The 24,374-nt window shown below is 42.8% G+C and overlaps 1 protein-coding gene across 2 annotated transcripts in view; it reads right to left on the reverse strand.

Moving 5' to 3' along the window:
* Positions 1 to 24,374, reverse strand: part of galnt17 (polypeptide N-acetylgalactosaminyltransferase 17) — a 416,397-nt gene that overhangs the window by 236,191 nt on the left and 155,832 nt on the right. For both annotated transcript variants that reach the window (XM_072589562.1, XM_072589561.1), the window contains one exon: positions 1,319 to 1,516. In XM_072589562.1, coding sequence (XP_072445663.1) covers positions 1,319 to 1,516 — 198 coding nt within the window. The remainder of the gene's footprint in view (positions 1 to 1,318; positions 1,517 to 24,374) is intronic.

Consider the following 24,374-nt stretch of genomic DNA (forward strand, 5'->3'; position numbering starts at 1 on the left):
AATTTGCACATATACAAGATGACACTTGCCTCAGTATTGGAATCTTTATCAGCAGGTTGGAAAATGAGTCCAAAATAAACCACTTTTCAAAACCATGCAACACAATGTAAAAATACATTGACAGACCTGAAATCTCAGAAATTTCTTTAAGTACTGCAAATGCCTAACTACCCGAGCACATTTAACCAATCAATAAGAACATATGTAATTCTTGACATTTGATACAAAATTCATCCTACTTGAACTTTAACGGAGCATGCATAATTGTGAAGTTTTTTGAAGAACTCAGAGCATTCTGACTAAAGCATTAAATTCAAAAGTTTAATTTGTCTTTCCTCTTCAGTTGATGGTTAACTTATTGACCTTTGGAAAGGAAGTTGGCAGAAAAATTTGAGGAATATAGAACAGATGACTGAAGCACTGCTAATTTTGCACCAATGAGTTTTCACGTATTCTCAAGGCCTAAAAGCATACACTAAACACTCTTCACTCTTTACTGTTCTTTAGTCAATATTGTATTCATGCATCTTCATTTTCTTTAATATTACTTTACATAGAATCTACATGTAAATTATCAAACTACTTTTGAAAACAGATTTATGAAATTTGCACAGATTTACTTTATTAATGCGCACAGTACACAGAAACTTCGGACTCAGAAGCAGGATTAAGGTCATTCATTCCCAAGAGCTTGGTCCACTAGTCAACTTCTTCAAAGAATCACTTTAAATCTATCAAACTGATTTCTCTTTTACAAATCTGTGTTGATTGCCCTGAATTAATGTACCTTCCTAACCGTATTAGTATTGTGCCGTATTATAGTTTCTAGAGGCTGATTTATTACTATCACTATGACTGACTAATCCTGACTTCTTTATTTGAGTCTTTCTTTTTGAAGAGATGTGTTACTTTGGGAGCTTTCAGTCCTCTGACATACTTCCTATATTCACCAATGCATCTCTGAATTCCCAGCATTCTAGAATTTACATGAACAGATTTTGTTGGTTTTTTTCAACTTTAAATTCTGCACATTTTTCAGTACTACTTCCTTATGTATGGTTTGTTTTAAGTAAGTTGGGAAAGGAATTGAACTTGAACTTTATTGGTTAGAATTTGAACTACCTGCAGAGTAGTATGACAGATTACCTCTACTTCTGATGGTTGTCAATTGGATGGGTTCTGTCAATGGCGAAAGACTCAAGTCAACAGATCACTTTAGCCAGTGAAGATAAAAGGGTACAACTCATGTCATTTTTAACTTGCTTATCACAGGTCTGAAAGTACAGTGTTCCAAATGCAATCAAAATGGCCAACTGACCTGATAGGCAATGTAGGGTCTGCTGTATCCCACCATTCTTTAGGAGGGCTAATGTACATACACCAGAGCTCCCAGGTGTAACCATGGGCACAGTTCTCATAACGCTGAACCTCAAATGTTTTGTGCTTGATGTTGTCAATAGAAGGAAGGATAATTCGCTTCCTGTCATCTTTAATTCTGGCCAGCACCGGTTCAACCCTGAAAAGAAAAGATGAAAATAACTTAAAATAGTGTTAGCATTGTATAAAATTGTAATATTCCAGAAATGCAGCCAAGGCCAATGTGATAACAAAGCATATCGAAAGATTAGGTAAAAACAATGACTGCAGATGCTGGAAACCAGATTCTGGATTAGTGGTGCTGGAAGAGCACAGCAGTTCAGGCAGCATCCAAGGAGCAGCGAAATCGACGTTTCGGGCATATCAAAAGATTGTTAGTTGGGATGTCCTAGTGATAATGCAATTATTTCAGTTATTACATTATCCCTTGATGTCTGAAAGGATATTCCTTACATAAAAAAATAAATCAAATTGTAAATATTTGAATTGTTTGAGTATAGTGTGAGAAAGGAAACAAAGGTCATTGCTCATACTTAGTTTGTCGCAACCTTAATTTTGTCCTCAGTACCAAACCTTACTCGTAAAATGATAGGAACAGAATATAAACTGACCCAGGATATGTAATGCTCACCTTAAACAGACAGAGCACAGCCAGGTAATTCACCCAAAGACATTGCAGCAGACCCCTGTGTAAGTGTCGCTAAGAAGGTTGTGATATCCCATTGCAGGTAACCAGATATAAGAGGATGTTAAAATCCTATGGAGTCAGCTGGTTGACTAGAATGGAGCATGGGTGCAAAGAAAGGGGGTGGTGAAGAATTCAATACTTGGGTGGCCTCAAACATGCTGAGGTCGTTTTTGAGCCCTGGAAAATGAGTTTTGAAATTTAAAAAATCTTCTCAGCTATTTTCTCAATGGTCCCCTACTACCGACAGACAAATTGGTCTCCTGCGACCAATATAAGACACTTACCTGCTTAGTTAACTTATTTTGGTTAGATGCTTTCCCATCGTATGCCTGAAACTTTTATCAGATGGCCTCGTGTATCAAAAGACTGACTGAATTGCCTCCTGAGTTTCGGCTGCCAACCTCTAATCTTTTATAGTATTATCTGTCAGCCAGCAGTATAAAATAATTTCCATAATGCCCACAAGAGTTATTCAGCATTTTGTGCAAATGAACTACATATTAACAGGGATTTGTTTAAAATATGTGTTAAGCCACTGTTACTTGTCTTCTGCTTGTGCTGCAGTGGTTGCCAAAGTCCCAGTGGAACATCGGGCTACTCTCTCAGAGAGAGGTGACTGGTGTTGAATTTAACCCAAGGGTCACCACACCTCAGGTGAGGGGAGAGATTGAGGAGGCAGTGCATTCATGGTGGCTTCAGTCAGCATGGAAATTGTAGTGCCGCTGACACCTCTCTGCATATAAATCAGCCATCCAGTGAGCTAACTTTCCTGCGTACATTAAGGAGCAGCTAATTTTGGGATATCACTGTACATCTATCAAGCTCAGTCCTTTACATTGAATCACAAAGAATACATAACAAAACCCATGGGAATAGAATTAGAAAGAGTCTTAAAGTAATGGTACGGCATTCTAGTGTGCAACAAAATGGTGCGAGATATATGTGCTTGAGAAAATGAATGAGCAGCTAATTAAAGAATTAAAGACAGAAAGAGAAGATGCTGCTCGGCCCCCTAGTTTGGGCAGGTCCCCTCTCTCACTCTTCCCTTCTGTCTCTGTTGGTTTCAGGCTTAAAACCTTCTGGGCACTTTCCTTGGATGCAGTTAGTGATTACATGTCAGATGATTGTCCTCTTCTCTGAATGCATTGATGTTGATTCAATACAACGTTTGTCCTGAAGGTAGATAGAAAAATGGACATATATTTCAGAAGTGGATAATGAGAATGGTTCCAATTCAAGTGCGCAGAACAGCTGCAGCTTCCACTGAACATGTAACATCAAGGTAATCCAGTGTTGGTGTCATACTTAATGCTGTTCACAGAACTGGGGCTAAAGAAAGGGCTTTAGACTAAATAGTGGGGTAGGGGGTGGAAGGAATTGATTCCCTTGCATAGAAAATGATAAAATTCAAAGGTAAAGGAGAAAGTAGGATTGCAACTTAATATGGGGCTGATTGTTACCAGAAAATAAAAGCGAGGGACAGAATGTGTGAATGTCATATTGTACCAAGGAACCAGAAAGGTGTAGGAAAATTTCAAATGAGAACAAACTGAAACGCTTTGTATCTTCATTCATGAAGCTTTCAGAATAAGATAGACAGACCGACAGTGCAAATTGTGATAAATGAATGTGATTTCATAACCATTATGAAAACATGGTTATCAGGAGAAACTGGAAACTTTAATATTCAGGAAAATATTTAACCTTATGGAGAGACAGGAGAAATGGGAAAGGTAGTGTGGTAGCACTGCTATTAAGAGATGAAATGAAGACAATTGTGAGGAGTTATCTAGGCGAGCATGACGTACAGCTCATTTGTATGGGGGTAAAAAACAGCACGGGAAGGAAGACATGAGAATTGTACAGACCCCTAAATATTAGCCACTCTATGGGAAAGGCTATAAATCAACAAATAACAAGAGCATGTAAAAAGAATAGATCAATAATTATAGGTGACTACAATATTCATATCGATTGGGTTAATCCAATTGGAAAGAGTACCTATGACAACAAATTCATACAGTGCATTTGGGATAATTTCCTGAAGCAATATGTCATGCAGCCAATCAAAGGGTCAAGTTATCTTGGATCCAGTAATGAGACAGGCTTAATAAATGATCTTAGAGTAGAAGATCCTCAAGGAAATAGTGATCATAACATGAAAGAATTTAATACTTAGTTCGAGAGTGAGAAACATGGGTTAAAAACAACTGTTTTTAATTTAAATAAAGGGGATTACAATGAAACGACGATAAAGTTAGCTAAAACAAACTGGGCAGATAAATTAGCAGGAATGACAGTCAGCAAGCAGTGTCATGACTCTCAGCAAAAATATATCCCAGTAAGGAGGAAAGATTCAACCATGGAGAACCAAGGAAGTTAAGGAGACCATTAAATTTAAAGAGAAAGCATATAAGGAGGTCAAAGTCAATGATAGTCCTGAGGACTGGGACAAACTCAGAATGTATCAAAGGAGAACTAAAAAGATAATAAAGACAGAGAAAATGAACAATGAGGGTAAAACTAGCAAGAAATATAAAAACTGACAGTAAGAGCTTCTTTTGATATATTAAGAAGGAAAAGAGGGGTTAAAGTGAGAATAGGACCCTGAGAAAATGAATCTGGTAAGATGGTTTGAAGGCACAAGGAAACAACAGAGGAGTTAAACAGATATTTTGCATCAGTGGAAGATACTTTGAATATTCCATTAATACTAAAGAATATGGGGGAGGAATTAAGTTCCATTACCATCACTTAAAAAAGTACTATTACATAAACTAATGGGGCTAAAAGCAGATAACTCCCCTGGTCTTCATTGGTTACATCCTTGGATCCTTAGAGAAGTAGTTACAGAGATAATTGATTATAATTTTCCCAAAATCCTTGGATTCTGGAGAAATACCAGAGGATTAGAAAACTCCTAATGTCACAGCCATATTCAAAAAGGAAAGGAGGGAAAACGTGGGTAACTCTAGGCTGATTAGTCTACCATCTACTGTTGGAAAAGTATTGGAATTAACGTTAAGGAAGTGATAACAGAACAGTTGGGAAATCATAATCTAATCAAGCAGAGTCAGTAGGTGTCATGGCTGACTGATTTGTCAGAGTTTTCTGAGGAAGTCCCAACCAGAGTGGACAGACAGGAACCAGTAGATGTGTTATATTTGGACTTCCAAAAGGTGTTCTAGAAGTTAGCTCACAAAAGCTTAAGTCTGAAGATAAAAGCCCATGACATTGGAGGTAGTTTATTGGCAAAGTTAAAGAATTGGCTAATGGGCAGGAAATAGCAAGCGAGGATAAGGATTGCTTTCTTAAGTTGGTGACCTGTGACCAGTGGGGTCCCACAGGGATCAGTGTAGGAGGAAAGGTAGGTTGTGAGAGATGATGATAGGTTAAGTAAATGGGCAAAAAGTTGGCAAATGGAGTATAATGTGGGAAAATGGGAGTTGTCCATTTTGGATGGGAGAACAAAGGTACAGAATATTATTTACATAGAGAAAAACTGCAGAAAGCTGCAACATAAAAGGACTTGGGGACCTATGTGTGGAACATAGAAAGCTAGCACACAGGTACAGCAGGTAATCAGGAAGGCTAATGGAATTTTGGTTCTCATTTCAAGGGAGTTAAAGGATACAAGTATGGAAATCTTACTGCAACTGTACACAGTACTGGTGAGACCACATCTGGAGTACTGTGAGCAGTTTTAGTCTCCTTATTTAAGAAAAGATATCATTTCTATGAAGGCCATTGAGGGAAAGTTCACTAGGATAATCCTCAGTATGGAGGGATTATCTAATGAACAAAGGCTAAATCGGTTGGAACTCTACTCACTGGAGTTTAGAAAAATGAGAGATGATCTTGTTGAAACATATAGGATTCTTAAGGGATTTGACAGAGTAAATTCTGAGAGGATGTTTTCCCTCATGGGAAGAGTCTAGAGGGCAGTCTCAGAATAAACAGGCACCAATTTAAGACTTGACAGACTTTCTTCTCTGAGAGGGTTGTGTGTAAAACTTCTTGTTACAGCTGTGGGGGCAGAGTCCTTATGTATATTTAAGGCTGAGGTAGATAGATTCTTAACTAGTAGAGGAATCAAGGGTGGCAGGGAAAAGGCACGAAAGTGAATGTGAAGGATGTTGGATCAATCATGATCCTACTGAATGATGGAGCAGGCTCAAGGGGCCAAATGGCCTCCTCCTGATCCTATCTCGTGTGATCTTATGGTCTTACATAACAGCAAACAAAATGTCCGGTTGCAATGCAGGCATGACCAAACTTTCAGAGTAGTTGTAAGAATGGCAGTGCATTTTCTCTTTGTTATGCTGCTTTCAGTTTGAACTGGAATGGTCTTCATAGACAAACATGCCCACTGAACCACTTCTGCTCACAGGGGTTAGATTTAACTTGCTTACTTTGCAGTGGCAACTAGGACCTGAACACTGCTTCATCGCCAAAGCATTAACAAAATTCGAACTGAAAAGTCTGCATCTGAGAAGCTTATAACTTATACATTAGGTTTGTACCCCAGGACGTCAACAGATCAGAAACTGAACTGACAACATAGTCATAACCAGTGGTTCTACCAAAGGACAAATTTTTAAAAGGGAATACAAAAAGAGGCTGACAGTGGAAATGACAACAGACATTCTTCAATTAGAAATAATAGTTTATCTCATGAAAAAGATGGACTGATCGTTCTGAGTTTCAAATTGCATTCTCCAAATAAGTGTATGTGACCTCGTTCTCAGTTGCCATTAATCTGGCTGAAGGTCATAATGGCCATAATGGCTGAAGGCACCAAGTTTCCCGCCTGTCAGATGAACGTCAGTGGGCTAGCGGCTGGGTAATAGAGGAATGTTTCTTTTTCAGGTCCTGGTGCCCATCAGAGGCCTTCCCAAGCTGTGAAATCCCACCAGCCAGATGTCTGTATCTCTGATCTGTCACAGGCTGCTCCCCTTCCCATCCTCATGACCAAGTCCTGCCTGTCTGTCCCTGGCAAGATCCCAGACTCACTTTTCATCCAGGCTCCAGCATAGTACGCCTTCCTCAGGGACTGCTTACAGTCTGATCAGTGACCTCCTCATCTAAGGTCATTGCTGGGTTAAGTAAACTGCCGCCATTAATCTCCACTGATGTTGGAAAGTCCACCTTTTGTGAATCAACAATCATGAAATGGTTGGGAATGAGCTAGCCTATATCCCACTGCCAACATAAAATTCAGGCCCTTAATGCATTTGGTAGGCCAGAAATCAGAGACCTGAACGCCCAATTCTTACAGTTGAGAAGTTTTGTGATTACTCCACAGAGAGGGGCTGTAAGTCCCAGCAGGGTTTGTAGGCCAGTTAATGGGGATTACTTTGAATATCCCAATTCTACTCAAATCTCAAAAGGATACACCAACCACATTGCATTGAGTTTTAGTTTCTTTGGCTAAGTGTTAGTTTTGTCAAGATTCATAGTGAGCTTCTCTCTGCAAGGTCTAATAAGACATCTTGCCACATTTTAACAAACTGAGCTCATTAACAAGCCACCCCTCCCTCATGGCATCACTCTCTCCTAATTCTAGCCCATCCTGGAAGAACTCACCACTCTCCGAATATTCACCAGCATTAAATGGCTGCCGTGCATCCAGATGAGCACTGGCATTCCATCAGTGGCTACAGTTTTTCAGAAGATGTCTGGGAAGAGAAAAATAGTGTTGAGATTCTCCAAAAGGCACACAGAGGTCCTGGTGGATGGGGTGGTCCAAAGGAGAGCTGTCCTCTTTCCCTCAAGACAGGCAGAGGAAATCACACCACCAGACGTGAGTAGCCTAGGTTCAGTTCACCTCCCAGGTCAACGATGTGTCTGCAGTCTGGAGGAGTAACCAGCAGTCCTGCAAGAAGATCAACGACTGCCTCCACTCCATCAGGACAAACATCGCATCCTTCCCTTTGCTACCTCACGTGCACTCCATCACTATTACTGCACCCACCTCTCACCCAGACTTACACTCTAGCATTCTCACAATCTCATTTCACCTCTTCCCTCACTCGCTTCACTTGCCCCAAACTCCCCACACTACCAATTGTCCATTTCAATTCACTCATCCAGTGCCCCTGACCACATTTGACCACTTGCACCAGCACTAACAGCTGTGTCATCCACTTTCCTCTCACTCAATCCCTCCCTCCCTTTACTGGAGAAAACAACTCAAAATCCTTTTGAAGTAAGTGTCTGCTATAATGTTAAAAACTGCCAGTATGAGTAAAACACTCAACTAGACTGCAAAATACATGAGTGTCATTCAGGCAGAGAAACCCATTCCCATTTTCCGAAACAATGTTTAAATTACTGAAAGTGGTGGTACTCACTGTCTCATTTCACACCGAATAAGTTTTGGAAATCAAATTTGAAATGGTCAAAATCAGCAAATATCATTTTCTAGCTATTCCGAAATGTATTTTGCACTTTGTGCCATACTATTACAAAAGATAAAACGATAGGAACACAGAAAATAGATGCAGGAGTAGGCCATTCAACCCTCCGAGCCTGTACCTCCATTCAATATGATTGTTGCTGATTGTGTAATTTCAATATCCCACCCCTGCTTTCTCTCCATACTGCCTGGTCCCTTTAGCCGCAAGGGCCATGTCCAGCTCTCTCTTGAATACATCTAATGAACTGGCCCCCACAGCTTTCTGTGGTACAGAATTCCACAGGTTCTCTCTGAGGGAAGAAATTCTGCCACAGTCCTGAATAGCTTACCCCTTACTGGTCTTTGATTTCTGCAAAACATACTGTAGACTGTCGTCACATAGTATTATTTGAAAACCAAGGCCTATTGGCTCCAGGTTGAGGCACTTGAGAAACACAGAGGGAAAACAGGCAAAAAAATTCCAGTCATGCTCAGCACTAAAAAAAAATTCAGCCATCATAAAATAGTGCCAAAAAACAGAGTAACTTTCAGAATAAAGTAATAAAATAACTCTAAGCCAATTTCATGAATTGATAGGATACCTTTATCTGTGATGGTGCAAAATGGGTTATATCACTTCACATTCTATGTCATAATGTGGTCAATTTAGGGTTAGCTTGGTTAAATCTTTGAAGGACCACTGCTATCTTTAGAATAGAATAGAATCCCTACAGTATGGAAACAGGCGCTTCAGCCCAACAAGTCCACACCGACCCACCAAAGAGTATCCCACCCAGACCCATTCCTCTACATTTCCCCTCAATAACATACCTAACCTACACACCCCTGAGCACGATGGGCAATTCAGCATGGCTAACTCACCTAACCTGCATATCTTTGGACTGTGGGAGGAAACCAGAGCATCCAGAGGAAACCCACATGGACACAGGGAGAATGTACAAACTCCACACTGACAGTCACCCAAGGCTGGAATCAAACCTGGGTCCCTGGCGCTGTGAGGCAGCAGTGCTAATCACTGAGCCACCATGCCACCCAACATTACGCCTTGTTCCTGATTTTCATTGCTCAGTCCGCGTCTGTCAATTTGGAAATAGTGAATGCAGAGGCAATGAATTTGCAGCCCTTCTACGAATGCCAACAAAAACATGGCTGGATCAGCATAACCTGGAGGCTTGGAGATCTGAAGAAGCCAGATTTATAATGGGTGGTTGGTCCAATAAAATTCATTTTACCATATCATACAAATCAAAATGATCCCATATACTCATAAAGTCGGTTCAGAGATCAATTTTGTATTCCAAAAGCTGACCAGCTATCCAAACAGTCTCTTTACCAAATCAGTCTTTACATAACTTGTTTCTGAGGAATTGTCACTGGATCCGAAATGTTAATTCTGATTTCTCTCCACAGATACTGCCAGATCTGATGAGTTTTCAAAGCAATTTCTATTTTTGCTCCTGATTTCCAGCATCTGCAGTTCTCTGTTGTTTTTTACATAGCTCATGTTTGCTTTTAGCTATTTTCAGATTATTCGCTAGGCTTAGTTAGTCATTTTCTATTTCCTATTACCCAGCTGCTTCCCAGTTAACTCCTTCTAGTGCTGGAGTAGGATTAGGAGAAAGTGAGGACTGCAGATGCTGGAGATCAGAGCTGAAAAATGTGTTGCTGGAAAAGCGCAGCAGACCAGGCAGCATCCGAGGAGCAGGAGAATCGACGTTTCGGGCATAAGCCCTTCTTCAGAAATGAGGCTGGTGTGCCAGGTGGGCTGAGATAAAAGGTAGGGGGAGGGAATTTGGGGGAGGGGTGCTGGGAATACGATAGGTGGAAGGAGGTGAGGGTGAGGGTGATAGGCCGGAGAGGGGGTGGGGGCGGAGAGTTGGAATGAAGATTGCAGGTCAAGAAGGCAGTGCTGAGTCCGAAGGTTGGGACTGAGATAAGGTGGGGGGAGGGGAAATGAGAAAGCTGGAGAAATCTGCATTCATCCCTTTGGTTGGAAGGTTCCTAGGCGGAAGATGATGCGCTCTTCCTCCAGGCGTCGTGTAGTCAGGGTCTGGCGATGGAGGAGGCCAAGGACCTGCATGTCCTTGGCGGAGTGGGAGGGGACTTAAAGTGTTCAGCCAAGGAGCGGTTGGGTTGGTTGGTGCGGGTGTCCCAGAGGTGTTCTCTGAAACGTTCTGCAAGTAGGTGGCCTGTCTCCCCAATGTAGAGGAGGCCACATCGGGTGCAGCGGATGCAGGAAATGATGTGTGTGGAGGTGCAGATGAATTTGTGACGGATATGAAAGGATCCTTTGGGGCCTTGGAGGGAAGTGAGGGGGGAAGGTGTGGGCGCAAGTTTTGCATTTCTTACAGTTGCAGGGGAAGGTGCTGGGAGTGGAGGTTGGGTTGGGGTGGGGGCTGTGGACCTGACAAGGGAGTCGCGGAGGGAGTGGTCTTTCCAGAATGCTGATAGGGGAGGGGAGGGAAATATATCCCTGGTGGTGGGGTCTGTTTTGAGGTGGCGGAAATGACGAAGGATGATCCGATGTATCTGGAGGTTGGTGGGGTGGTAGGTGAGGACCAGTGGGGTTCTGTCCTGGTGGCGATTGGAGGGGTGGGGTTCAAGGGCGGAGGAGCGGGAAGTGGAGGAGATGCAGTGGAGAGCATCGTCAACCACGTCTGAGGGGAAATTGCGGTCGTTGAAGAAGGAGGCCATCTGGGTTGTTCGGTATTGGAATTGGTCCTTCTGGGAGCAGATGCGGCGGAGGCGAAGGAATTGGGAATAGGGGTTGGCGTTTTTACAGGGGGCAGGGTGGGAGGAGGATTAGTCAACCAAGTGATCGATTTTATTTGGATTTACAGGTCCAGTGGCATTCAACACACACATTCTGGGAACAGCAGAATTTTTTTTTATATAGCTGAAATACCTTTGTAAAACTAAACTCAGATTGAAGTCCAAGCTTCAGAGATATGTGAAGCTTCTTTACCAGTGTGAAAAGTAATCCAGATCTAACTACAAGTGCTGGGGAGGCAATGGCATAGTGGTATTATGGCCACAGCAGTAATCCAGAGGCACCCCAGGTAATATTCTAGGGACCAAGCTTTAGATTCCGCCACTGCATTTGATGGTATTTGAATTCAATAAACATCAGGACTTAAAAATCTAATGATGAATAATTGCTGAAAAAAAGTCCATCTATTTCACAAATGACCTTTAGGGGGTGCTATCTACCCATTTGTCATGCCCGATTCACAGCAATGTGTTGATTCTTAACTGCCCTTCGAAATGGCTAGTTGTGTCAAAAATGGAATGTAACTGGACAGACCACTTGATATCCACTGAGGCACGGGGTATGACAGTAGCTGCACCTCAGTCTCCTGTCGACTCTGCAAAGTCCTCCTTACTAACAATTGGAGGGCTAGTGTCAAAACTGGGATAGCTGTCTCACAGATTAGTCATACCTTTCAGACAATGTTCCAAACATCCTCCTTCCAAGGCAGGACAGACCCAGCAGAAGTGGCAGCACAATGACTTTCAGTGGCAAAGGCACAGAATGTACTCTGGGTAGGGAATTCAATGTCCACTACCAGGAGTGGCTTGGGTAACAGCACTACTGGTTGAGTCTGAAAGAGCAACTAGTCTGGGACTGCAGTAGGTGATGAAGGACCCAACAAGGGGGAAAAAGAGATTTGACCTCATTCTCACCTGTTTGTCTGCAATAGCTGCATCTACTCTTGATAGTACCGATAAGAGTAACCATCACAAAGTATGGATACAAAGTCCAACCTTCAACATTGAGAATATCCTCATCATACCATCGGCACTATCACCATGCCAAATGCGATAGACTTCATTTAGATCTAGCAACTCAAGATTGGCCATCCATGAGGCACTGTGGGCCATCAACAGCAGTAGAATTGTACTCCATCACAAGCTGCAACCTCATGACCCAGCATATCCCCCATTCAACTATTACCGTTAAGCCAGGGATCAACTCTAGTTCAATGGAGAGTGCAGGGAGGCAAGCCCAAACCAGATTGAGACATGCCTAAAAATGAGGCGTCAACTTGGTCACACTATAAAACAGCATGTGTGCTAAACAGCATAAACAGTAAGTGATCAACAGGACTAAGTGATTCTACAATCAACGGATCAGATTTGAGCTCTGCAGTCCTGACAGATCCAGCCATAAATGGTGGTGGACAATTTAACAACTCACTGGAGGAACAGGCTCCTCCTATCCTCAAATATCCCTATCCTCAAAAATCAGGAGCCCAGAATGTCAAAAGATAAGGCTGAAGTAGATGATCCATCTCAGCCTTCTTTTCCTTTTCCTCCGCTGCATCGATGGTTGCATCGGCGCTACCTCGTGCTCCCGCGAGGAGGTTGAACAGTTCATCCACTTTACTAACACCTTCCACCCCGACCTCAAATTTACCTGGACCATCTCAGACTCCTCCCTTCCCTTCCTAGACCTCTCCATTTCTATCTCGGGCGACCGACTTAACACAGACATTTACTACAAACCGACCGACTCCCACAGCTACCTCCTCCCACCCTGCCCCCTGTAAAAACACCATCCCATATTCCCAATTCCTTCACCTCTGTCACATCTGCTCCCAGGAGGACCAATTCCAATACCGTACAACCCAGATGGCCTCCTTCTTCAAAGACTGCAATTTCCCCTCCGATGTGGTCGACGATGCCCTCCACAGCATCTCCTCCACTTCCCGCTCCTCCGCCCTTGAACCCCACTCCTCCAATTGCCACTAGGACAGAACGCCACTGGTCCTCACCTTCCACTCTACCAACCTCGTATCATCCTCCGTCATTTCCGCCACCTCCAAACAGACCCCACCACCAGGGATATATTTCCCTCCCCTCCCCTATCAGCGTTCCGGAGAGACCACTCCCTCCGCGACTCTCCCGTCAAGTCCACACCCCCCATCAACACAACCTCCACTCCCGGCACCTTCCCCTGCAACCGCAAGAAATGCAAAACTTGCACCCACACCTCCCCCCCTCACCTCCCTCCAAGGCCCCAAGGAATCCTTCCATTATCCATTGCAAATTCACCTGCACCTCCACACACACATTTACCATATCCGTTGCACCCGATGTGGTCTCCTCTACATTGGGGATACAGGCCGCCTACTTGGGAACGTTTCAGGGAACACCTCTGGGACGCCCGCACCAACCAACCCAACTGTCCCATGGCTGAACACTTTAACTCCCCCTCCCACTCCGCCAATGACATGCAGGTCCTTGGCCTCCTCCATCGCCAGACCCTGACTACACGATGCCTAGAGGAAGAGCGCCTCATCTTCCACCTAGGAACCCTCCAACCACACGGGATGAATGTAGATTTCTCCAGCTTCCTCATTTCCCCTCCCCCCACCTTATCTCAGTCCCAACCCCCAGATTCAGCACCGCCTTCTTGACCTGCAATCTTCATTCCGATCTCTCCACCCCCACCCCCTCTCTGGCCTATCACCCTCACCCTCACCTCCTTCCACCTATCGTATTCCCAGCACCTCTCCCCCAAATTCCCTCCCCCCTACCTTTTATCTCAGCCCACCTGGCACACCAGCTTCATTTCTGAAGAAGGGCTTATGCCCGAAACGTCGATTCTCCTGCTCCTCGGATGCTGCCTGCCCTGCTGCGTTTTTCCAGCACCACATTTTTATGATTTTTTTAGAGGTTCCCAGCCTCACAGATACCAGTGTTTAGCCAATTTAATTCTCTCCGCGTGAAATCAACAAACAATTGGAGGCCCTGGATTTTGCAAAAGCTATAGGCGCTGACAACATTCTGGCAATCGCAGTGAAGTCATATGCTCCAATACTTTCCACTCCCCTAAGCCAAGCTCTTCCAGTACAGTTACAGCACTGCCATCTACCCGACAATTTGGAAGATTAGGCAGGTATGTCCTGTAAACAAAAAGCAGGACAAATCCGATTCGACCAATTACCGACCCATCAGTCTACTCTCGACCATGAGTGAGGTGATGGAAGGAGTCATCAACAGTGCTATCAAGCAGCACTAACTCAGCAATAACCTGCTCAGTGATGCCCAGTTTGGGTTCCACCAGGGCCACTCAACTCCTGACCTCATTACAGCCTTGGTTCAAACATGGACAAAAGAGCTGAATTCCAGAGGTGAGATGAGAGTGACAGCACTTGACAGCAAGGCTGCACTTGACTAAGTGTGGCATCAAGGAATCCTTGTAAAACTGGAGTCAATGTGAATCAGAGAGAAACTCCCTGTTGGTTGGAGGTATACCTGGCACATAGGAAGACAGTTGTGGTTGCTGGAGGCCAGTCATCTCAGCTCCAGGATATCTCTGTAGGAGTTTTTCAGGGTAGTGTCCTAGGCCCAAATGCCCTCAGCTACTTCATCAATTACCTTTCCTCCATCATAAGGTCAGATGTGGGGATATTTGCCAAGGATTGCACAATGTTCAGGGCTATTCACGCCTCCTCAGATACAGAAGCAGTCCATGTCCAAGTGCAGCAAGACTTGGTCAATATCCAGGCTTGGGCTGAAAAGCAGCAAGTAACAGTTGCACTGATGCCAGGCAATGACCATCTCCAACAAGAGAGAATCTAACCATCTGAATAAAAGCAAAATACTGCAGATGCTGGAAATCTGAAACAAACACAGAGAATGCTGGAGAAATTCAACAGGTCCAGCAGCAATTATGGAGAGAGAAATGGAATTTCTTCAGTTCTGATAAAGAATCATACTGGACTGTAAATGTTAACACAGTTTCTCTTTTCACAGATATTGCCAGAATTACTGAGTTTCTCCAGAATCTAATCATGTCCCTTGACATTCAATGGCATTACCATCACTGATTCCCATGCTATCAACATCCTGGGAGGATCTGAGTGACCAAAAACAAGCCTGCACTCGCCAAATAAACACAGTGGCTACAAGAGCAGGTCAGAGGCTAGGAATTGTGCAGCGACTCACTCACCTTCTGACTCCCCACAGCCTGTCTGCCATCTCCAAGGCACAAGGAGTGCGATGGAATACTTCCCACTTACTTGCTTCGGTACAGCTCCAACAACATTCAAGAAGCTTGATGTCATCCAGGATAAAGCAGCCCACTTGATTGGCAACACATCCACAAATTTCCACTCCCTTCACCACCAACACTCTATAGCAGCAGAGTATACTATGTACAAGATGCACTATAGAAATTCACCAAGGGTCCTTAGGCAGCACCTTCCAAATTCACAACCACGACCACCTCAAAAGACAAGGGCAGCAGATAGATAGGAACACCACCTCCGCAAGATCCTCCCCCCCCCCCCCCGCCCCCTCCAAGACACTCACTATCCTGATTGGGAAGTAGAATCCCTATTTCTCAGTACTGCTGGCTCAAAATCCTGGAATTACTTCCCCAACGGCATTCTGGTTCAACCTACAGCAGATGGGCTTCAGCAACTCAACATCACTTCCTCAAGGGCAACTTGGGATGAGCAATAAATGCTGACTCAGCCAGCAACACCCACATCCCACAAGTGAATTAAAGGAAAGTTGCAATTTCAATGCTAAAACTCCTCTTATGAGAAGAAGAAAGATTGGCTGCTCCAACCGTAATGTAATTCAAATGGCACAGGAAAGAGCATCAGAATGTTACCTAAGTCTGTGGTTAGTCAATGTTTCAGAATTTTCTCCCCTGAATTAACAGCACACTCACAGCAGTAACCTCCAAATACTGCAATCTATGAATTGAGGGCTACAGCACTGGTTGCTTCATTTGAGAGGCGCAAGGGGGATTATTTTAACAAAAGGTGTGGAATGGATAGTGGACTAATAAGAGATTGCTGTTTAAAAGCTTCCAATTTTGGGCTTGGTGTCATGTGATGCTGTTGGTAGTGTTTCTACTTCAGCGACAAAAGATTTGGGTCCAAATCCCACTTGCCCCAATGTTGCATCATAAAATGGCTTAACAGGTTGATTGAAAATCCAGTTTATAAAATTTCGGTGCTAATTGATGTTATGATTTGAACCCATCTGCAGGTGCTGGGACTGACAGCTGTCGCTTTAGCATGAGGGCACTGATTAGAATTTTCCAAGTTGTTTATGCTATCTACACTAATCTTCTTCCAATGAAGTTGCAGCACACAATAGTTCAGACCTTGCAGCAAGCTATAACATTTCCTGATAATCTGACTGCCAGTTGAAATGAATTTAGTCAGTTTTCATCAAGTGTACCCCTTTTATAAGTTTTGTCCTTCACAAAGAAGCAACAATGACTCTCAGTATATTTTGTCGAATTTAGATGTGCACTTGTGCTTGACTGTCACATCATGCGATTTGGGACAATAGTGGAACAGTCTATGGTCTGTCTAGATTTCTTAATGCAGGAGAGACCTCAATGAGAGAAAGCATGAGAAATGGATATTTGGAAAAAGAATGTTTACAATGCACTATTGAGAATTTGTATTTTTCTTTTATATTTGTGAAAATAAAGGTTCCTTCTACCTGATGGTATACCCAGTCATTACATATGCCCGGGTTTATTCCCAGCCTTTTTTTAATCAAGGAAATGAGTGAAGCAGTTCTGACAAATCCAATTCACCAAGTTGCTTCAAAGCAATAAAAGGAGAAATCAGCAGTGACCCAAAGGATTTGTTCCAGTTTGTTGTTGCTTCTCTCAGGATGTGGCTTGATAAGGAATCTTATAAAATAACCAACACATGAAGGTTATTACAGCCTATTGGGAAGTTGATTCACATAGCTCTTGGTAACATGACCAAAACGTGCCTTAGGCTGTCTACCTCTTATGGTCATCCAAATCAGGGTATGTGCCCAAGTCGAGGAACCAAATTGTACTCCGGTGACTTCATGCCCATAGAAGTTGATGCTTTCCAAGAAGGTTGTTCCATTCAATTGCAAATTATCGTTAAAGACTCTTTTTCAGAGTCAGAGAAACCAAATGGGTATATTTTGCACAAGTGTGTGTTTGATGACATATACAGAAAACTGAAAGAAGTACCCACTCAGCTCTTGTCAACGTGAAATTGCTGATGTGGTGGTTTTTCAAATCACTGGGTAGATGTTCAGTGACATCATTCCTGATTTTTAGGCGCTCAACAGATTTCCAAAGCCCAATATGTCAGACAGAAAGAGTGCTTTTCTTAAAAACGTGGAGGCTTTTTTAATTGCAAAAATATATTTTATTCACAGAAAGAAATCTTTTGGTACATGTACAGTTAATGAAGCTATTCAGATCTATACCTTCTTTATTCACAGAGAACAATTTAGCTTTGATGTTCATCATTCTCTATATTTACAGTCAACCTCTTGGCATTTAGCTGAGGCAACAGCAGGGCCCAGTTACTGGATGGGCCTCAGTTATTCTTTGGCAGAAGGACCTTACATGGTGGTCTATCCCTATTGCACCTTGGAAGCGGCTGGCCCAAGCTTTAGCACATTCCTCAGCATGTAATCCTGGACCTTGGAACGTGAGAGTCTGCAACACTCAGTTGGGGTCAACTCTTTCAATTAGAAGACCAACAAGTATCAGGCAGACCAAAGAGCACCTTTAACCAAGTTGATGGTCATCCAGGAGCAGTCGATGTTTGTCTCGGTGTGAATCCCAGGAAATAGACCATAGAGCAAGGAGTCCTGCATCATAGAGCTGCTTGGGATGAACCTCGACAAACACCAACTCATTCCTCTCCAGACTTCCTTTGCATAGGCACATTCCAGAAGGAGATGTGTGACAGTCTTATCCCCTCCACAACCACTTCGAGGGTAGTGTACAGTGGCACAGAGAGTCTGGGCATGTATAAAGGATCTCACAAGCAGGGCCCTTCTCACCACCAGCCAAGCAATGTCCTGGTATTTGTTTGAAAGTTCTGGTGGTAAGGCATTCTGCCAAATGGCTTTGACAGTCTGCTGAGGGAACCACTTGACAGGATCTACCATCTCCTTTTCCCGAAGGAGAGGCGACATGCTGACCACATCCTGATGGACTTGTGGTCAAAGGTGTTTTCATTCACAAATTTCTCCATGAAGGACTGGTGATATGGAACGGTCCAACTACTTAGTGCTGGGGATCAATGCACACCTTGATGCAGTCACATACAAAGGTGGCCATCAAGGTGAAGAAGTGTTGGGTGTGATTTCTCCCATTTTGTCCAGATCTTTGTATATGGTGTCCCTTTGGACACAGTCCATCTTCGATCTCCACATGAACTGAAAGATGGCCCAGAGGAGTGCGGCAGTGCAGGTTCAGGGAATAGGCAAACCTGCACCGTGTACCACACTGAGAGTACATCACACCTGATATCCATCATGGAGAGTCACTGGTGCTCCCATTTGCCCAGTTTCTGCCTCACTTCAGTAACACACTCCTCCCAAGACTTGGTGTACGCCCCAATCCCTCCAAAACAAATACCCAGCACCTTCTGTCCTGATGAAGAAGGGGATAAAGGATCGGTTAGCCCAGTTTCCAAAGAGCATGGCCCTGCTCTTGCTTCGCTTTACCTTGGCCCTCGAGGCCCATTCAAACTGGTCACAGGTACACATGTGTCTGTGCACTGACAATGGATCCGAGCAGAAAACGACGACGTCATCATGTACAGGGGGCCTTAACCTGTAGGCCCCCGCTGCCAGGATTAGTAACCCCTCTCAGGCATAAATCATTCCTGATGGATTTGGGAAATGGCTCTATTCAACACACAAGCAAGGCAAGACCTGCCTGAGTCCAGGTCTGATTAGAAAACTTTCTGATTCCCACCCACTGATTGCAGATTCCCTCCTGAAAGCCCAAAAGTGAAAGCATATAGACTGCCATGCTGGTCCAGGCAAAATGTTACCCCTTGTGTGAAACAGGCATTGACATAACATGGATGGCTGCTTGAACCAAAGACTTTTTAACCCTATTGACTTTCTTCTGAACATACTCCACTATATGGCTCCCAATCAAATCTCTTCTTTACTGGAAGTGTTATCAGTAATGCAGTCTTTTCGGAAACACATGCTTGAAAGTACTCCAAAAAGAAATACAGTGCATCATTCTCATTTAAAGAAGACCCAAGATCCAATAATGGATTACTAATTTAAGCCTAAGGGTGGTTCTTTACAATTCCCATGCTCCCAGTTTTTAAGTTGTATGCAATTTCTGCTATTCTTCTTCATACACAAGTAAAGATCATGTACACAGAAGTAATGATATTAACAGACGTCTAGCAGAACCACTGCTTGTCTCATTCTAGACCATAGCCATAGTCCACTTTTCTCTAGTTGCTGTTCATTCGGCAACTTTGAATCTACCCTACCACATTTCCTTAAACAGTATGTGTTCTAATTTTATCAAGTAAACTCCTCTGCAGAAGTAAGTAAGGGTTGGGTTGATACATAATTGTTGAGACGGTATTAGTCTTTTCCTCTCTCTCTCCACTGATTTCTTGACCTGAATGTTTATGGTCCTTTGCAAGGGAGAAGAAATAAGGAAATGTAGTGCATCACTTTGTACGCACAGCTCAAAATAAAATCCAGAGAACATGAGTTCAAATGGCACCATGGTAGTTCAACAATCTCAATTTAAACTCTCAAAGACAATAGAGGAGATTAATGAGGGTGCAAAGGATCTTCAAAAGTTTAAACCAAAACCCGATAATATTTAACATCAGCTCAGATATGCACGGGGCTTGCTTTTGCGAATAGGATATAGTGTGGGAAGTAATTTTTTTTCTGTAAAAGGACGTTTTCAGTAATTATATGTTCAAGACAACAATCGCCCTTTCTGAGCATTTGATGTTGCTTAAATAGATTTTTGAAACACTTTTGGGCTATTGTTCATGAGGGCCTAATGTCCTGACCTTTACTTTCAGCACTAATGTTTATTTAATCCATTGAAATAAAAATAACCATAAGATAATGGTTTGAAATGTGGTAATTACTTCCCTCCAGATGTGTCCCAATGAGTTGCTTTGTTTGTTCCTAAAGTGCTCTAACATAAATGCTCAGCTTTCCCCTTCCATTGCTGCTAAATGGGAAGACATCAATACAATTTTGTCTTATAGGCAATCTAAAAATAAATAAATGCATGGAAACTAATACTGGTATTGGAATACAATAGAACTCCCTCTGATTAATGCCACTGAACACAACCCCTCCAAGTGATATGAAAATCATGAAATTTCCACAAAAATGCTTTGGAAAATCCAATATTGTATTTGTGTAGTCAGTCCATTGCAAAGAGCATATATCTGGAATGTCTGCGAAATATGAACTCAGCTATGACAACATTCATCTAAAAGTGACCCAATTCTGTTTAAAATCACACTATTAATGAATGTACAATTATAGTTTCAAACAGACTGACAAATGGAGCACATTACCCAAGATCTGTCTTTCTACTGAGTCCTTTGAACCTTTAGTTCTTAAATAAAGGAATAAAAAGAATTCAGTTATTCTAGCTAAGAAGCAATTCTACATAATTTTGTCACACTTTGAGAACTGTACTAATTACTCTGAAATGCAAATGTCAGATATAGAAAATGACATTTCCTGTAATTTTCTAAAAATATATCTTTAATTGTCCATTCTTTTGAATTTGAAAGACAATAATTTCAAGTTAATGAACATCCATCCAGTCACCATTTCGGAAATAGTTATAATGAAGCATTTTCAATCCATTAGAACAATCTGAAATATACAGAGAATCTAACTGAAACTTCTGCAGATGGACAATTAAGTGAGCTAATTCAATAGTTGATGACAAAAGGTAAAAGATAATTTCTGTACGAGAAGATTCATTGTATTCCAGATCAAGGGTTGGAAAAGATATTTTACTGTTAACAACGTTACGCACTAAAAATATCCATAGTATAGTCATGTGATGTTCACCCATTCTATCAATATAGTGTCAGCTGCAGCCCAGTCAGCATGGGGCTCACCCCATTGGAAGGTTGCTAGATAATGTCTCAGATGACATTCAGTGTTGAAAGAGTGCAACATTGCTGATGGTAGTGTGTTTTCGATGAGATGAGATTAATGAAAACAATCCTATGGGAATATATTTTAGATTAGATTACTTTCAGTGTGGAAACAGGCCCTTCGGCCCAACAAGTCCACACCACCCTACGAAGAGCAACCCACCCAGACCCATTCTCTTACACACAACACTATGGGCAAATTAGCATGGCCAATTCACCTAACCTGCACATTTTTGGACTGTGGGAGGAAACCAGAGCGCCCGGAGGAAACCCACACAGACACGGGGAGAATGTGCAAATTCCACACAGACAGTTGCCTGAGGCGGGAGTTGACCCCAGGTCTCTGGCACTGTGAGGCAGCAGTGCTAACCACCATGCCGCCCATGTGAGGGATTTCTGATGTTTTGGCCAATGTATTACCTTCAACCAACAACCCAAAAACAAATGATCAGTAATTACTAAATTGATGATTCTGGGAGCTTGCTGTGCACAAATCAATTGCAGCACTTTCCACTTCACAACAATGACTACACTTCCATAGTACGTCATCAGTGGTCTAATAATTTTGGTCAATGCAAACTCATGAAAAAGTGTTATATAAATACACGTTTTTCTTCTTTAGCATTTTGGAAAGTGTTTGTAATTGCAACTTTAAAGTCTGAAGTAATGTGTTTCTGCCACTTCAGGAAACAATGCCTCAATGAAGTTACAAGATCGAAGCATCAAAAGGATTCTCTTCAATTTCCTGGTATTTTATTGAGTTGTCAAGGTACTATCAAGTACAAAAGCAAAAGTAGATTTAAAATGGTTATGAAGCAAATCATTAAGTGTAATAATGACATTCACCTGTAGCAGTTTTTTTCGACTCCATTAAGATAAACCTTAAACAAACCTGCGCCTGGTGGGATACTGTAACAAAATGGTCACTGGAAACTTACAGAACTGGAATGGAAGTGTATGAAAATTAAATCAAAACGTCATTTTCCAAGGCGATAATGTACCCCAGCCCCTGTGGTGCCCACCAGTCTCTTAAGGCCTCAATTGCACAGTGGATATTGCAAACTCCCTCTCACTAGATACCCAAATGCAGCCGGTAGCGTGCCACCAGCTCCTCCACAGTTTGCTTCCTGGACTATTGATGACTAATTTGGCCAGGCCCAGGAGGGGGCCCTCTCATCTGCTTGCTGCGTGCCCCCCCCCACTCCCCCCTCCTCTAGATAGCAGTTACTCCCTGTAGTTGTATTGATGGACTTTTCTTTAAGGAAATATAAACAATGGGCAGGGTCAGCAAAGGTCAATTTGGATTGGAATCTGGTGGCACTTTATATGAGCATGCTGCAGGTATTGCAGAGGAAAATCCTCCTCAATAATGGCTCACGCAGCACCACTACAACTGCAGCCACCATCAAAGAGCACACATGTGCTGAGCTGCACTGTCACCTGCTTACATACTCTTTAGAAGGGAACTCTTTCTCTTCATCCTGATCTATTGTTTCCTAATCTCTATACCCTTTTCACCATTTCCAAGAGTTTAAATGCCCCTCAGGCATTTTCAGAAAATTTCAGAAGCAACTGTCTCATTGGAACATTCCTTCAGAGTTCTCCTTCTACATTTAAATTTGATCTGCAACCGATTTCCCTCTTCTGACAGGTTACAACTGCTTTGCTCATAGAGTCATAGAAATGTACAGCAAGGAAACAGACCCTTCAGTCCAACCCGTCCATGCCGACCAGATATCCCAACCCCATCTAGTCCCAGCTGCCAGCACCCAGCCCATATCTCTCCAAACGCTTTCTATTCATATACCCATCCAAATGCCTCTTAAATGTTGCAATTGTACCAACTTCCACTACTTCCTCCAGCAGCTCATTCCATACACATACCACCCTCTGTGTGAAAATGTTGCTCCTTAGGTCTCTTTTATATCTTTCCCCTCTCACCCTAAACCTATGCCCTCTTGTTCTGGACTCCCCCACCCCAGGGAAAAGACTTTGTCTATTCACCCTATCCATGCCCCTCATAACTTTGTAAACCTCTAGAAGGTCACCCCTCAGCCTCCGATGCTCCAGGAAAAACAGCCACAGCCTGTTCAGCCTCTCCCTATAGCTCAAATCCTCCAACCCTGGCAACATCCTTGTAAATCTTTTCTGAACCCTTTCAAGTTTCACAACATTTTTCCAGTAGGAAGGAGACGAGAATTGCATGCAATGTTCCAACAGTGGCCTAACCAATGTCCTGTACAGCCGCAACATGACCTCCCAACTCCTGTACTCAATACTCTGACCAATAAAGGAAAGCATACCAAATGCCTTCTTCACTATCCTATCTACCTGCGACTCCACTTTCAAGGAGATATGAACCTGCACTCCAAGGTCTCTCCAAGGTTCAGCAACACTCCCTAAGACCTTACCATTAAGTATATAAGTCCTGCTAAGATTTGCTTTCCCAAAATGCAGCACCTCGCATTTGTCTGAATTAAACTCCATTTGCCACTTCTTAGCCCATTGGCCCATCTGATCAAGATCCTGTTATAATCTGAGGTAACCCTCTTCGTTGTCCACTACACCTCCAATTTTGTTCATCTGCAAACTTACGAACTGTGCTGTACATGTAGTACATGCTCTATCACAGGGTCTCCAAGATTTGTGCCAGAAAACAACTGCTCCATGAATTGCAGCTTATTGCTGAAAAAAAAATTCATTCCAGACTGCAATGAGCAAATTGTTTTTTTTCAGCTGTTCAAGTTGGCACTTTGAGAAAGACTGAAATCTAGTGATCAAGTAATCAACTCAGCACCAGTGTCATGGGAACGGGCTATTGGACTTGTCAGGCTGTAACGATGCATAGATTTCTCTGCAGAGAAGGTTCTAATCTACTGGCTGTAACGTTTATCTTGAAGCAAAAGCAAAAGGGCCCAATTGGAGCAAGTTTACAAATGAAGACAATTTT

Source organism: Chiloscyllium punctatum, chromosome 19, assembly GCF_047496795.1.
Source record: "Chiloscyllium punctatum isolate Juve2018m chromosome 19, sChiPun1.3, whole genome shotgun sequence".
Lineage (NCBI taxonomy): Eukaryota > Metazoa > Chordata > Chondrichthyes > Orectolobiformes > Hemiscylliidae > Chiloscyllium > Chiloscyllium punctatum.